A 12,001-nucleotide genomic window follows, 5' to 3' on the forward strand; every position below is an offset into this window, starting at 1 on the left:
TGTCCTTGAATTTCGGTCAGAATAAGGGGATCTGAAAAGCATGTTCGCTTATGGGTAGATAGCCATGATTTTGAAACTCAGTAGCTATAGACATTTTAATCTTGTAAGCATGGAAATCTGCATTCAAGCCGCAATGGTACAGATCAAGAGACATTCGGAGATGGCTGGAAGCCGGAGACGGTGCTGGCGGGTATATAGTTCGGATCAATCTTACAGCTGGGCTTGAAAACTACAGTTACTGTACAATAACAGCAGAGCTGCCGGGGATGAGGTGAGCAATTTCTGCTATAGACGCCCGAAGGATTTGCTTGATGTGATCATGAATAGTCGATGACAGCAGGCGAGGTAGGGATTGTTCTTACTACAATTGACGCATACGTTATCGTAATTATAACTCCATGCGATGGTGGCGATAAGTCTGGATTTGACCGAGACTTCAAGAGAGAAAGGGTGAAACTTTTGATTTCTGGTGCAGCTTTCTGCAATTATCTCGTATCAAAATATCATCTTGCTTGGGAACATGTCCCCCCTCTACTGTGGCTAAATGTGGCTGTTAACCCCAGAACCTGCGATGTGGTCTTCACGCCTTGAAATTAAGGCATTAATAAGTAAGCTCCAGAACACCTGGAAAGCTCCAGTATTCTGATAATCACTCCGCAGCACCTCCAATTCACGAATACCTCCCCAGCAACATTACGCATCACAACTTCCAATTCCTTTATTGAAGCTTTGCATATCGTCCGATTGTCTTCGTCACCTTACCACCGCAGTGAACAAAAGCAATTTCGTCGTCATGATTACCGAACGAGAAATGCAAATAAGTCCGATTGTGCAAGAGTCTGTGATACACAATACAAAGGTTCGTTATTTGATTTATCAAGCTTAAGCTCGAGGCACCGTTTGAGCAAACTACGCCGGGAAAGTCCGAAATAATCTCGATATTGATCAAGCCACTGCAATTGCAGCTTCACCAACCTTCTCTCTTTTACGCAGACAAATCAGCTAACCACCATTCTCTATAGACTCTCGCAACTCTCCACAATCTCACAGCCTCCCTCTTTGGTGTTGCCGCTGGTATCCTCGGTCTTGAATCTTACCCTGGATTCCTGTTCTATATCTTCTTTACGCTCCTCACTAGTGCTCTCGTATATGTGTTTCGGATAGCTCCGCATATGAGTAAAGATACCATGGGAGATCGATATTTTAGAGGAGCGTGGGAGTTTTGGTCGGGAGGGTTAGTGGAGGGCCTGAGTGGATTCGTGTTGACCTGGACTTTATTTTATGGATTGGTTAGGGCATAATGGTAGAGAGTGGGTCAATGTGGCAGGGGGAGTTTTGGAATAGAGTGAGATCTTATGGGATAGGCTAAGTGCTGGATGGACATAAGGAATGTTTGGATCTGACAGGATTCAATCTCGGAAAATTAATCGACTATTCTACATCCAACAATCCTCGAACACGAATGTCGAATGAAGAATGTGGGGAAATGGAATGATCAATAAATCACAAGCGCAAGCGAGAGGGAGCGGTGCAATAATAGGAACGGGAAGATAGATGTTGTGATGAGCGGAAGGAATACGGGAGATTGCGCTTGGTGAATTCAGGTGCGGATGGATTTCCCTCGTCGCGACAATTATCAACTAGTATGGCGCTTGGAGTTGGACTGATTGAAATTCGACATGCTTGATGTTTATATTCCCAAACGGTGGTTATGTTCTTGTGTGCATATACAGTATTGCGGTATCAAATGGAGTTGAGGAATACCAGACTTCGTTTCACGGATATAGATTTGAGTTGTTTCTTTCTGCCATGTGACAATGAGAGTAAGTGTTGTAGGACAATAATCTCTTCACTATTTTTCTTTTGTTGCTGTTGGCATTGCTGTTTAGTATACTGCCACAGTCATAGTACTTGTTAGATTGTTTAGGCCTGCGCCAGAAAAGTACTGGATGGCATCGAATCTCGTTGTCGAACATATGGAAGAAAGATAGTGATACCTGCCAAATACTCCAGAACGTGATAACGCTTCTATGTCTATTGTTTGCTTTAGAATTTCTTGCACCCAAACTATCGAAAAATTCTGTTTGTTGTCTTAAAATTATGTTATGTCAACGTTTTAGCTAGTTCGCTATGAGAAGACGACCTAGATTGCTCTGCAACCAATGTAATGGTGGGGTCCATCAGGACGAACGAAGGGGGATAGGTACAGTAGCAGGAGGGTTTCTGGAGAAGGTTGATGCTTATTAGTCTGGAGATGAGAGGGGATGATTGTAGAGGGAATCGTCGCTTCGGGTAAAATAGAGAACCAGCGATGAATATGAAAATGCTGGCTGGGAAAAGTAAAGGGCATGGCAGGAGTTTCGCTATGAAAAGCATTATGTTACTGGAGAGAGAGAGAAGAGTCACGGCTTTGTCGGGGGGTGGAAAGTAAGGTTGGTGGATAATTGTAATTGTATTAATGACTAAACTACCTAGCGCATGGTGAAGACTAAAGCATGACGAAAGCTAGTATATGATGAAGACTAGCTAGCACATGGCCAAGTGGCCAATCACAAGAAAGGAATGAACGCAAAAGTAAACTGCCGTATTCCGAAATCCCCCCCACGCCGTTTGCTCCCCCCTCCGCCTCAGAATGCCCATTGCCATTGCCCGTCATTTCTTTCTTAGTGCAGCGAAAAGTCCACATCGACAAACAAAAAATTAAGAGCCAATCCTAATCATTGATCCGAAAACCGACGCAAGGTATGTTTCCATCAGAGAAAATTGGACGAAAAATTATGGCCAATCTCGTGGTGAATGAAAAAAATGAATCATCATGAACCGTTTAAGAATAGATTTCCTCTAGGGAGGGGTGAACAAAAAATTATGAGAGCAGTCCGTAGACTGCCGCGGCTGGCGGACCAGCGCGTCCCATCTAACATTCTTGAGCGAAAGATGGACTCTCTATACCTCGTCTCTTACAAAGGTAAGCCGTACATTGATGTGGGCTACATCAATCTGTAGTGAGCGCCACGCTGGGGAGGGGAGTGCCACTTTGTGAAGGAGATTCAGCACTTCGGAGAGGGTATGCAGCGCTTCCCGGAGGAAGGTGATAGCCACTCTGTAAAGGTGGTTCTGCACTTCGTAAAGGACGTTCGCCGCTCTGTAGCATGGCGCTCACCACAGAGTGGTGTAGCCCACATCAATGTGCGACTTTCCTCTGTAAAAGACGAGGTGGTATGAAGAAAAAAGAAAAGAAAAGAAAGTGGAAATCGGTGGGGGAATTCGAGTTCATATAGGCATCCTGAAGACGCTAGTTTAGGAGAATTCGGACAAAGGCACGGGACTGAATGGTATTCACTCTTAGTACATCATGCTCAACTCAGTATTGGCTCGGAAGAGACGAAGAAGTACGTCTGGTGACACTAAGGTCTACTGGTATTGCTGTTTCCATTCAGGCCTTATTCACTGTTTTTGTGACACATCATTGTCTTTCAGCGAAGAACAATTCAATTGGTTGTTAGCATTATCAAGATCGTGGCTTTAGAGAACTATTTCATGAAATACACGAGTGGAACAGAGTTTATCGTATATTTTTCTCTCTACGATTTATACGGAGCACGTAGATAGGTGGAGTGGGATGGGCCTGGGATCATTTAATGGTCTGATTTTAACATGAATACCTACTAGTCTCAAAGTTTACTATTACCTTTGAGCTTTTAAACTACTCGCTTTAATTTCAGGTTGCGATATCTTCTGGCTGCATGTAGATTAGCATGCTGTCTACGGAGCCACGCTGAGGAGTACTGATTTTTCCAGCGTATTCCACTCCTGCTGTCCGATTACAAAAACATGTCCCTTTCAACAAGTAAACGCTGACATTCGATCAGCCACTATTCGCTCTCTAAAAATCTCCAGAAACAATGATAGAAACGACGTAGAATCTTGAAAATAATTGATGCGGCAGTCAAGATTATGATTGCCGAGGATATTCAGGGGGTCTAGAAAGAATGTGCTAAATAAAATAACTACTGGAAATAATCGGGAATTGCTCGCATCGCTAGTATTTCAAGTAAACGATCCCATTGGTCGTCCATAATTCCATATTTCTACACTATACGCACGAAAAGATAGGTACGTCATACACATTCATATCGCACGGCCCCGTCCATATCCCACTTGCACATGTCAATAAAACAAAACCAGAGCTCTTTTCTATAAATACAATAAATGCTCCTCCCTTCCTCTCTTCGTCAATTAATACAACTTTCATTTTTGCTTCATTGAAAACACCCAATTGAGGAGATGGAGTTAACATATCCCATATTTCACCCCTTCCTCTTTCTTTACCAAGTATGGCAATACTTTCTCGCCAAACTACTCTCTCCCTCACCACCGGTTGAGGGCCAAAAACTTGGAAGACCCAAGATTGCAATTATCGGTGCTGGACTGACGGGTGTTTCTGCTGCTTCTCATTGTGTTGGTCATGGATTTGATGTGCAGATTTTTGAGGCTGGTCCCAGGAGTCAATTGGGTGGCATATGGAGTGTAAGTTTACTATTTCTCCCTTACATATTGTGCACAGGAAACCCTCGAATCGAATGGAATCTATGCTAATAGAATAAAACAGAGAGTTAACAGTACATCTGGTTTACAAATCCATTCGTTAATGTATCGATTCCATCCCTCCGTTCAGTGGAAAGGCGGTTATCCAAATCAACAACAAATTGTCTCTCAAATCACCGAACTCTGGAGACGCTATGGTCTGGAGGAGAAAACAAAGTTCGATACTAAAGTCGAAAAAGTATACCAAGATGACAGTGGGAGATGGATAATCAACAATACATCAGAAGGACGATTTGAAGGTATCATTGCAGCTGTTGGCACTTGTGGAGATGCAAAAATGCCACATATCCCTGGAATGGATAAATTCAAAGGAGAGATATATCATTCAAGTGATCTCACAGGCAAAGATGCAAAAGGAAAGAAAATTATCATCGTTGGAGGTGGTGCAAGTGCAGTCGAGGCATTAGAATTTGCAACCCATGAAGAAGCGGCTGAGACTACAATTCTGGCCAGGAGTGATAAATGGATAATTCCTCGAAATGCCGTCGTAGACATGCTACTTGCATTGAATATCTTCGGACAGGAAACTTTCTTGAGCTGGATACCAGAGATGCTGCTTAAGAAATTCTTTTACAGAGATCTGGAAGATCTTGCTCCAGCCGATAAAGGGATTTTTACCGGTACCCCTATGGTCAATTCAGACGTGATGGATAAAATCCGCGAAGGAAAAGCAGAATGGTTACGGGGTGATATTAAAGGGTTCACTGAAGATGGGATTAAATTCAATCTCCGAGCAAAAGGTGTTCCCCCCGGTGGCCCTGGGAATTCAAAGCTCGTGAAGGGCGATATTGTTGTAATGGCAACTGGATTCGAGCGACCATCTCTTGATTTCCTCCCATCCGATACATTCCAGGATCCTTACACACCACCAAACTGGTATCTTCAAACATTCCCTCCCACACACCCTTCCGTCTGTTGCAACAATTGCACTTACGTCAATGCTATCGGTGCAGTAGGCAATTGGCACATTGGAATTTACACACGTATCCTCCTTATGTTCCTATCGGATCCCCTTACAAGACCAAGACCTTTTTGGATGGAACGCTGGATCGATATGACACGAATCCTGAAGAAGTTCAGCCCAACGGGCGCATTTGATTTCTTTACGTATCTCGAATTAGTATGGTGGTTCACTTTTTGCATTGCGATCAATCCATTCAGGTGGAAGTGGGCCATCTTTGTGTTTACTGGGCTGGGGAGAGGATTGCCGAGAAGAGTTGTGGAGGCGGAGGATAACTTGAGAGGATCGTTGGGATGGAGAAATGGACATAGTGGTGAGAATCATGACAAGGGAAGCAGTTTTTGAGGGAAATGGAAGTGGTTTATTACTTCAGATTATCTAGTGTTTCCAATAGCTTGATTGCGGTACATGAATCATGGCTTTTTGTATATTGTCATATTTGCAACCCATTTAGAGCATCTAGATAATACTTACGAGCGTGAGGGCTTTAATACAAGATGATGATAACAATGCATTCGTAGACAGTATGTATAGGGTTGATTAATTTTGTATGGCGAACGGTTATTTTATAGATGGATTAATAGGTAATTAGTGGCATAGAATATGAACGGTATCAAAACAATTTAAGAGTATAAAATTCCATAGCCCAAAACCAAGAAAACCCCAGATACTAAGTGAAATGAGATCTTTTGTTGCACAACTCAAGTATCCTTGGCTGTACTCCAATCCCACAGTCAACCCGCTTGCCAATGGTGTATGAGAGTTGAGGGGAGCCGAAGAAGCGGTGATTTCGTCTGTAGAGTGGCTCTTAAGTTCATGATTAAGCAAACAAGAACGAAAACAGGAATTGCCAAGAGAAAGTGTAAGATTTGCTGCATGTCTGCACTGTTCTTGGCTGAACTGATAAATCTTGAGTTCTGTGGTTAAGATTCAGTTCGCTTGCCCAGGCGCTAGGCGTGGGGAGGAGTTTGTTCGTTTCTTTGTTTGTACAGTTAGTTGGTCAGTTCGTTGGTTAATTTTCTTGGTGGGGGAGTGGAATGTTTAGGTTGTGATGTAGGTGGGAGATTGGATGTTGGAATTTAGGAGAGTGGATTGTGGTGAGTTTAATTTGACGAGCTTGTTTGTTCGTTTTACTAATTCTCGAAACAGTTATACATGTGTATGTATTCTGGAGCACTTGATAGATGGGGATAGTTGAGTGGGTGCAGTGCTTACTAGATATATAGAATAGAAGGCTAAAGGTATGGGAGCGATGGCAGATCTCAATGGCTGAAAGTATACTGCGTGGGAGCAGTTGAGGTTTGAATTTGGATGGAGATTATGATTGGATGGGTTGTCGCTGCTGGAGATGTGTTTTATTATATATACTAGGTTGATTATCAACTTTATTCTTCGTGTGATAACTTGCGTTAGATAGCAACTCCTGGGTGAACAGTAGCTATATGTATTCAAGTCAGTTCACTCCTCGTCTACCCCGAGTTTTTCTATGTGTGCCCGTCTTGGATGTGACGAGAGGACTTGGGATCTGCTTATTATAATGTTCTTCAATTATATCCAACTTCTATGCTATAAGAGAAGTTCAACGCGGTTTGGAACTGCTTCGTCATTCTTGCAAATCTGTAGATGATAGATGGTGTTTATAGGTAAATGTTGTGAAGAACAGATTTGAATTGGACGTAGATCTAGACTCTAATACTGATAGTGTAGATGTTCATACGTCAACTTCACTTCAACTTCATCGCATAATCAGGATGGGATACTGGCTGATTAAAACCCGTTCTATGTCTACCTCATTTTTATGTTTAGTTATAATACCCAGCAGGCCCTGACATGAGGATTTTGTTCATCGATTCTGACGTGTAACATGTTATTGAAAATTTGGAACCGAGTACTTGGTCTCATGCTTCATTGTCTTGGGGGATGAGATCGATCTGAGAAAGCTGGATTGAAGAATGTCGACTTGTTGAAAATTGCATCGATATACTGGATATCGACAGAACACTTGTTGGAATCATGCACAATCAAATCTGTAGATGAAACAGACATGACTGGAATACACAGAGCTTCGAAGGGAGAAATTTCAAGCTGCCCAAGAGAAAACTTTACTGAATCAAAGCCGCTCCAGGCTCCCAAAATCGAACACTTGATAATTGTGATGAGTTAAATGACTACAATCTTTGCTATTCCGTATGATACGTGGGAACGAAGGAGAGGAAAGGAAGTGGTAATGTTAGATTAAGCAGTGATTGGTTCAGCTTACATTCTGCTTCCATCATCGGATGATCCTCTGGTCTTTCGAGGCCAGCAGAAAAACTCCATACCATCCCAAGCTACTGTAAAATAGAGATAGAAATTAAACATAGCAATACAGGTAGTCTACCGATGAGTATACAAACTAACAGGACATGGCAAAATAGACTTAGAAATATCTCTTGATATATCGATCCGTATATCTTATGAATCCTTGTAGTAATTTATTAGAGCTTGAATGATAAAAATATAAATTATGATATCAAACAAATGAAGAATCAAATTGTTAAAAAATTTGAGAGTCGAGCAGTGTCCCGTTAGTTCCCACACCCCCGAGACGAGCGCACGTGACCAATACTACTCTTCTCCCAAAACTTCACCACAACCACCCAAAAACATCACAACAACCCCAAAACTTGAGAAAAAAAGCAAAAAATAGATCAATTGGCGGTGCTGGGAATCGAACCCAGATTGAAGCGGGGATTGTAGAGCTTGTAACAGCCCATCTTCGTGAAGACCCGTAGAGGAGAAACCACAACACCACGTGCTACCATTACACCACACCACCATTGTATATGCACCCATTCGTCACCAACCGGCTTGATGAAACAAGATCGGCTGGATGTTGATATGAGATTCAGAAGAAACTGATTATGATTGGAAGACGTTGTGTAAATACATATTACACGGCTTAGAGGTACTTGTGTTGGGAAGTGGAGAGGTGTATCCAGAAATCTAAGATTTAAGCGAAGTATTGTGGGGGCTGGTAGGGCTACGGGAAATGACAGGACGGCTCGGAATTCGGAATAATTTCTAGATTGCTGGGGGGTTCTTTCCCGAAATTTGCACGGGCAGAATGATGTGATTATCTGGATTGCTTTTTGCTTGGCGTAGATTAGACATGCAGGTACATACGTGTACGATATATTTTTTTGGAGAAAAAAGAAAGAAGACGTTGAGGATCGAGAACGTCGTGTAACTAGTGATATCTTGAAATGTTTTGTTGGTATCGAAAAAAACCAAAATATTTGTAACGATCTGGACAAATTAGCCTTTGCTTCCTTTGAAGCCTTGTTGGGAATTTCGCCAGATATTTTGTTTTTTACGACGTATTCTACAAACCCGAAGATGATCGATCATCAGGTCTTACAGTTTGGAGTTAGCATTTATAGTTGGGAACATACTAGAGGGCCTTGATAAGATTATCTAGGGGGTTATTTTATGATGAGATGTAGGATATAAAAGAATTCTAGAACGTTGCATTTTCGCATTGAGAATAGTTTTCAATCAAGACAAAGACAAAGACGAAACGAAGCAGTAGTTCATGAGAATGGTAAAAAGTCATTTGTATTTGTAAAAAAGGGCTATCTAAAGATAGAACAAGAAGTGAACCTCTACACTGTCATCCATCAAGATGAATCAAACTCTATGGCATCCAAATATCTCACCCACGAAATCTCCCTTCTAATCCGCACACTTAAGACTGGTAGTAGATACATTGAGAGTAGTATGGGTTCTGGACCTGGCAGTGGGTACCCTCCACACAGGTGGTGGATCCGACGTAGTTAATACCTCCACATTGGTAGTAGGCAGCGATAGCGCTGCCGGTTGGGTAGGCAGCACCACCGGTTCCTGAAGCAAAGCCGGTAGAAGCAATAGTTGAAGAAGCGCCGGTTGAGAAAGTTGTTGGGTATGGTGGAAGGGAGTTGGCTGAGGTCTTGGAAGAGGAGGATGGAGCAACAAATGTTGAGGAGGTATCTACATCGGCACTCTTCAAGGTTGTTGGTACAACAGCGGCAGTGGTAGAGGCAGAGGCGGAGGCTTCTGGAATAGAGGTTGCGGGTTGTGGAGTCACAGTGACAACGACAGTCTCAGAAAGGTGGTTTGTGATGGTGGTTGTGTACAAAGCAGTGCTTGGTGTAGCAAGGTCAGAACTGACTGCTGGTGCGGAGGTGACGACAGAGGCTTCGGAGCTTGTTGCTGCGGCGGAAGTTGCTGCCACAGATGATGCTGCCACAGATGATGGTGCAACTGAAGATTCTACTGCCGAAGATGGCTTAGGTTTGCAAGGCTTCGATGGCTTTCCGGTTGGGCGAGCGAAACCAGATGAAGGTCCAGTTCCAGATGGGAAGGTTGGCTCCGATCCATTGAAGGCTCGGACTTGGTAACTATTTCGACGATCAGCAAATTGCGGCGATTGAATATGATGAGTAAATTGTACTTACTGGCCACCAGGACGATAGATATTTGTTGCCATAACAGATTGGCCGAGCGCGAAGCTGGCGAGGATGACGGCGTTGCACTTCATTTTCGTTGAGGTATGATTGTCGAAATCTTTATTTTTATTTTTTACAGAGGATCTGGCCTACTAATGTATTCTTGATGTGTGAGAAGAAGGTAAAAGATGGCACAGCCAAGAGATTGGGTTAAGAGCAGATCTTTGAAGAAAGAGAGACTGAAGGTGAGATACTTCGAAAGCTGGTAGAGAGAAGAGAAAATCAAATGAAAAGCTCAGAGATGAAGAAGTATTTGAGCAGTTCCAAAATGATAGTGGATGATTCCAGATCATTTGAATTGTGTGGGTCGATTCAACAGCCGCCCCTCCATAATTTAAGGTATATTGATCTGGTGGATCAAGAAGCTTGAATGAAAGCTTGGGACAGATTTCAGCACTTGCTACTCACCAATCGCAATGAATTGGAGGCACATGTAAAAAGAAAATTGGCTGATTATTTTCCTTCTTTCCCCTGGCAAGATTGTAGCTGTAGCCAGCCGTGGTTACCAATCTGACCGCCGCTGAAATGTTTCATTGATACTTAATCGTATAAAATTGACTTCATTTGTACGATGATATCTCTAATCTCTTTGAAAACAGCAAGACATGTGTTATCAACCTCTCAGGGGAAAAGCCAGGGAATTTACTGGTAAAAACATTAGAAATATATGAAAATCATCTTATGTTGAATGAGGAAACTTTCGTTCTAGATTTCTTAATGACATTCAGGGGTGGATACATCACCCCTAGTCCCAAATAGGCAAAGCGCTGTCGTTTAATATAGTGGGTTTGATTAACGACGTTTCGAATTGACGATTTGTAAAGTAGGCCGAGATACTTCATTCAAAATGTTCCAACCAAATCATCAAGATTATGACGACAAGCTTCGTAAGATACGCCATCAATACTCTTTTCTTAGAATCTCACTTTGTCAAACTTCAAAGGCGCGCTTACTTGCATTCAACAACATTGAATCCATGATACCGCATCTCAATCTAGGCATTCGAGCCGCCTTCGAAGCCAAAAGATTTTGTGCAAGCTCACAGCTTCCTTGGCCGCCGAGTCAACAACACCACCACCATCGAAAAGTTTCCTCAGATCGGATTCTCATTTTTTTGTGATTGTGATATGCAAAGAATAAGCGGTCACTTCGGATGTCCGGTTCTTATCAGCCCAATCATTCCATCAATTGTTTCCACGGACTGGGGAAACACAACCTTGCCAATCCCCCTACCATTACAGTAGCAAGGGTTTCTACAGTGATAGACCTTATCACATCAATATAAATATCCCTGATTTGGTGAAAATCTCGAACCAGACACTCCAGCCAAGTAAGCAAGGTTTTGTCAAGTTGTCTCTATGATACAAGATCGTCGCTGAGAAAAATCTTTGATTGCTCAAATTTACAATACGAAAAGTTTAAAAGAACCAAATTTTGTTGCCCAAATTCTCATTTCAATTTGATTGTTGAACAGAACATATATTGCTTTGGTGGCTGTTCGACGCTCATTGAATTTCGAACGCCAAGGCTTCGAGACATCAATAATAATTTGTACCATGGCTTTCTGACAGCGGAGAATTTTCTGGAACTTTAATCGAACTCAGCCCTCACCGTTAGTTCTTTCTAAGAGTATGTATATATTGCGGCAATTTATGCAAATGAGATCGACAAGCTAAAACTCCGTCCGATGTTTCCCCCCTTTCAACCCATCATGATGAAAGGCTTGCGGAGTGCTCCATCTTTCGAGATCAGGGGAAGTTACCGAACGAGTCGTCGCTCCAATTGTTCCCTCTACCACTATCTATCACTAACCTTAAGTCTGCTTGTTTGAGTCCATACTTCTACCAAATTTCTTAGACACCTGTGAGCGTTTTCATATTGAGCTTCCTCGGTGCAACTCTTAATCGTT

General features: G+C 42.5%; 3 protein-coding genes across 3 annotated transcripts; 2 read left to right on the top strand and 1 right to left on the bottom strand.

The window, feature by feature from the left end:
- The first annotated feature begins 644 nt into the window (after positions 1-644).
- On the top strand, positions 645-1,840 carry BCIN_15g03850 (hypothetical protein). Its single transcript, XM_001558322.2, has 2 exons — positions 645-859; positions 1,023-1,840. The coding sequence occupies exons 1-2, from the start codon at positions 794-796 to the stop codon at positions 1,299-1,301; spliced, it is 345 nt and encodes a 114-aa protein (XP_001558372.1). The 5' UTR covers positions 645-793; the 3' UTR covers positions 1,302-1,840.
- A 2,272-nt stretch (positions 1,841-4,112) lies between these two features.
- Positions 4,113-6,221, top strand: BCIN_15g03860 (hypothetical protein). Its single transcript, XM_001558323.2, has 2 exons — positions 4,113-4,527; positions 4,610-6,221. The coding sequence occupies exons 1-2, from the start codon at positions 4,285-4,287 to the stop codon at positions 5,909-5,911; spliced, it is 1,545 nt and encodes a 514-aa protein (XP_001558373.1). The 5' UTR covers positions 4,113-4,284; the 3' UTR covers positions 5,912-6,221.
- A 2,920-nt stretch (positions 6,222-9,141) lies between these two features.
- Positions 9,142-10,378, bottom strand: BCIN_15g03870 (hypothetical protein). The gene is made up of 2 exons (XM_001558324.2): positions 10,042-10,378; positions 9,142-9,984 (listed from the first exon to the last, which is right to left on the bottom strand). Exons 1-2 carry the CDS (start codon positions 10,122-10,124, stop codon positions 9,294-9,296), a joined length of 774 nt encoding a protein of 257 aa, XP_001558374.1. The 5' UTR covers positions 10,125-10,378; the 3' UTR covers positions 9,142-9,293.
- Positions 10,379-12,001: the final 1,623 nt, after the last annotated feature.

This window comes from Botrytis cinerea, chromosome 15, assembly GCF_000143535.2.
Source record: "Botrytis cinerea B05.10 chromosome 15, complete sequence".
In the NCBI taxonomy this organism is placed as follows: domain Eukaryota; kingdom Fungi; phylum Ascomycota; class Leotiomycetes; order Helotiales; family Sclerotiniaceae; genus Botrytis; species Botrytis cinerea.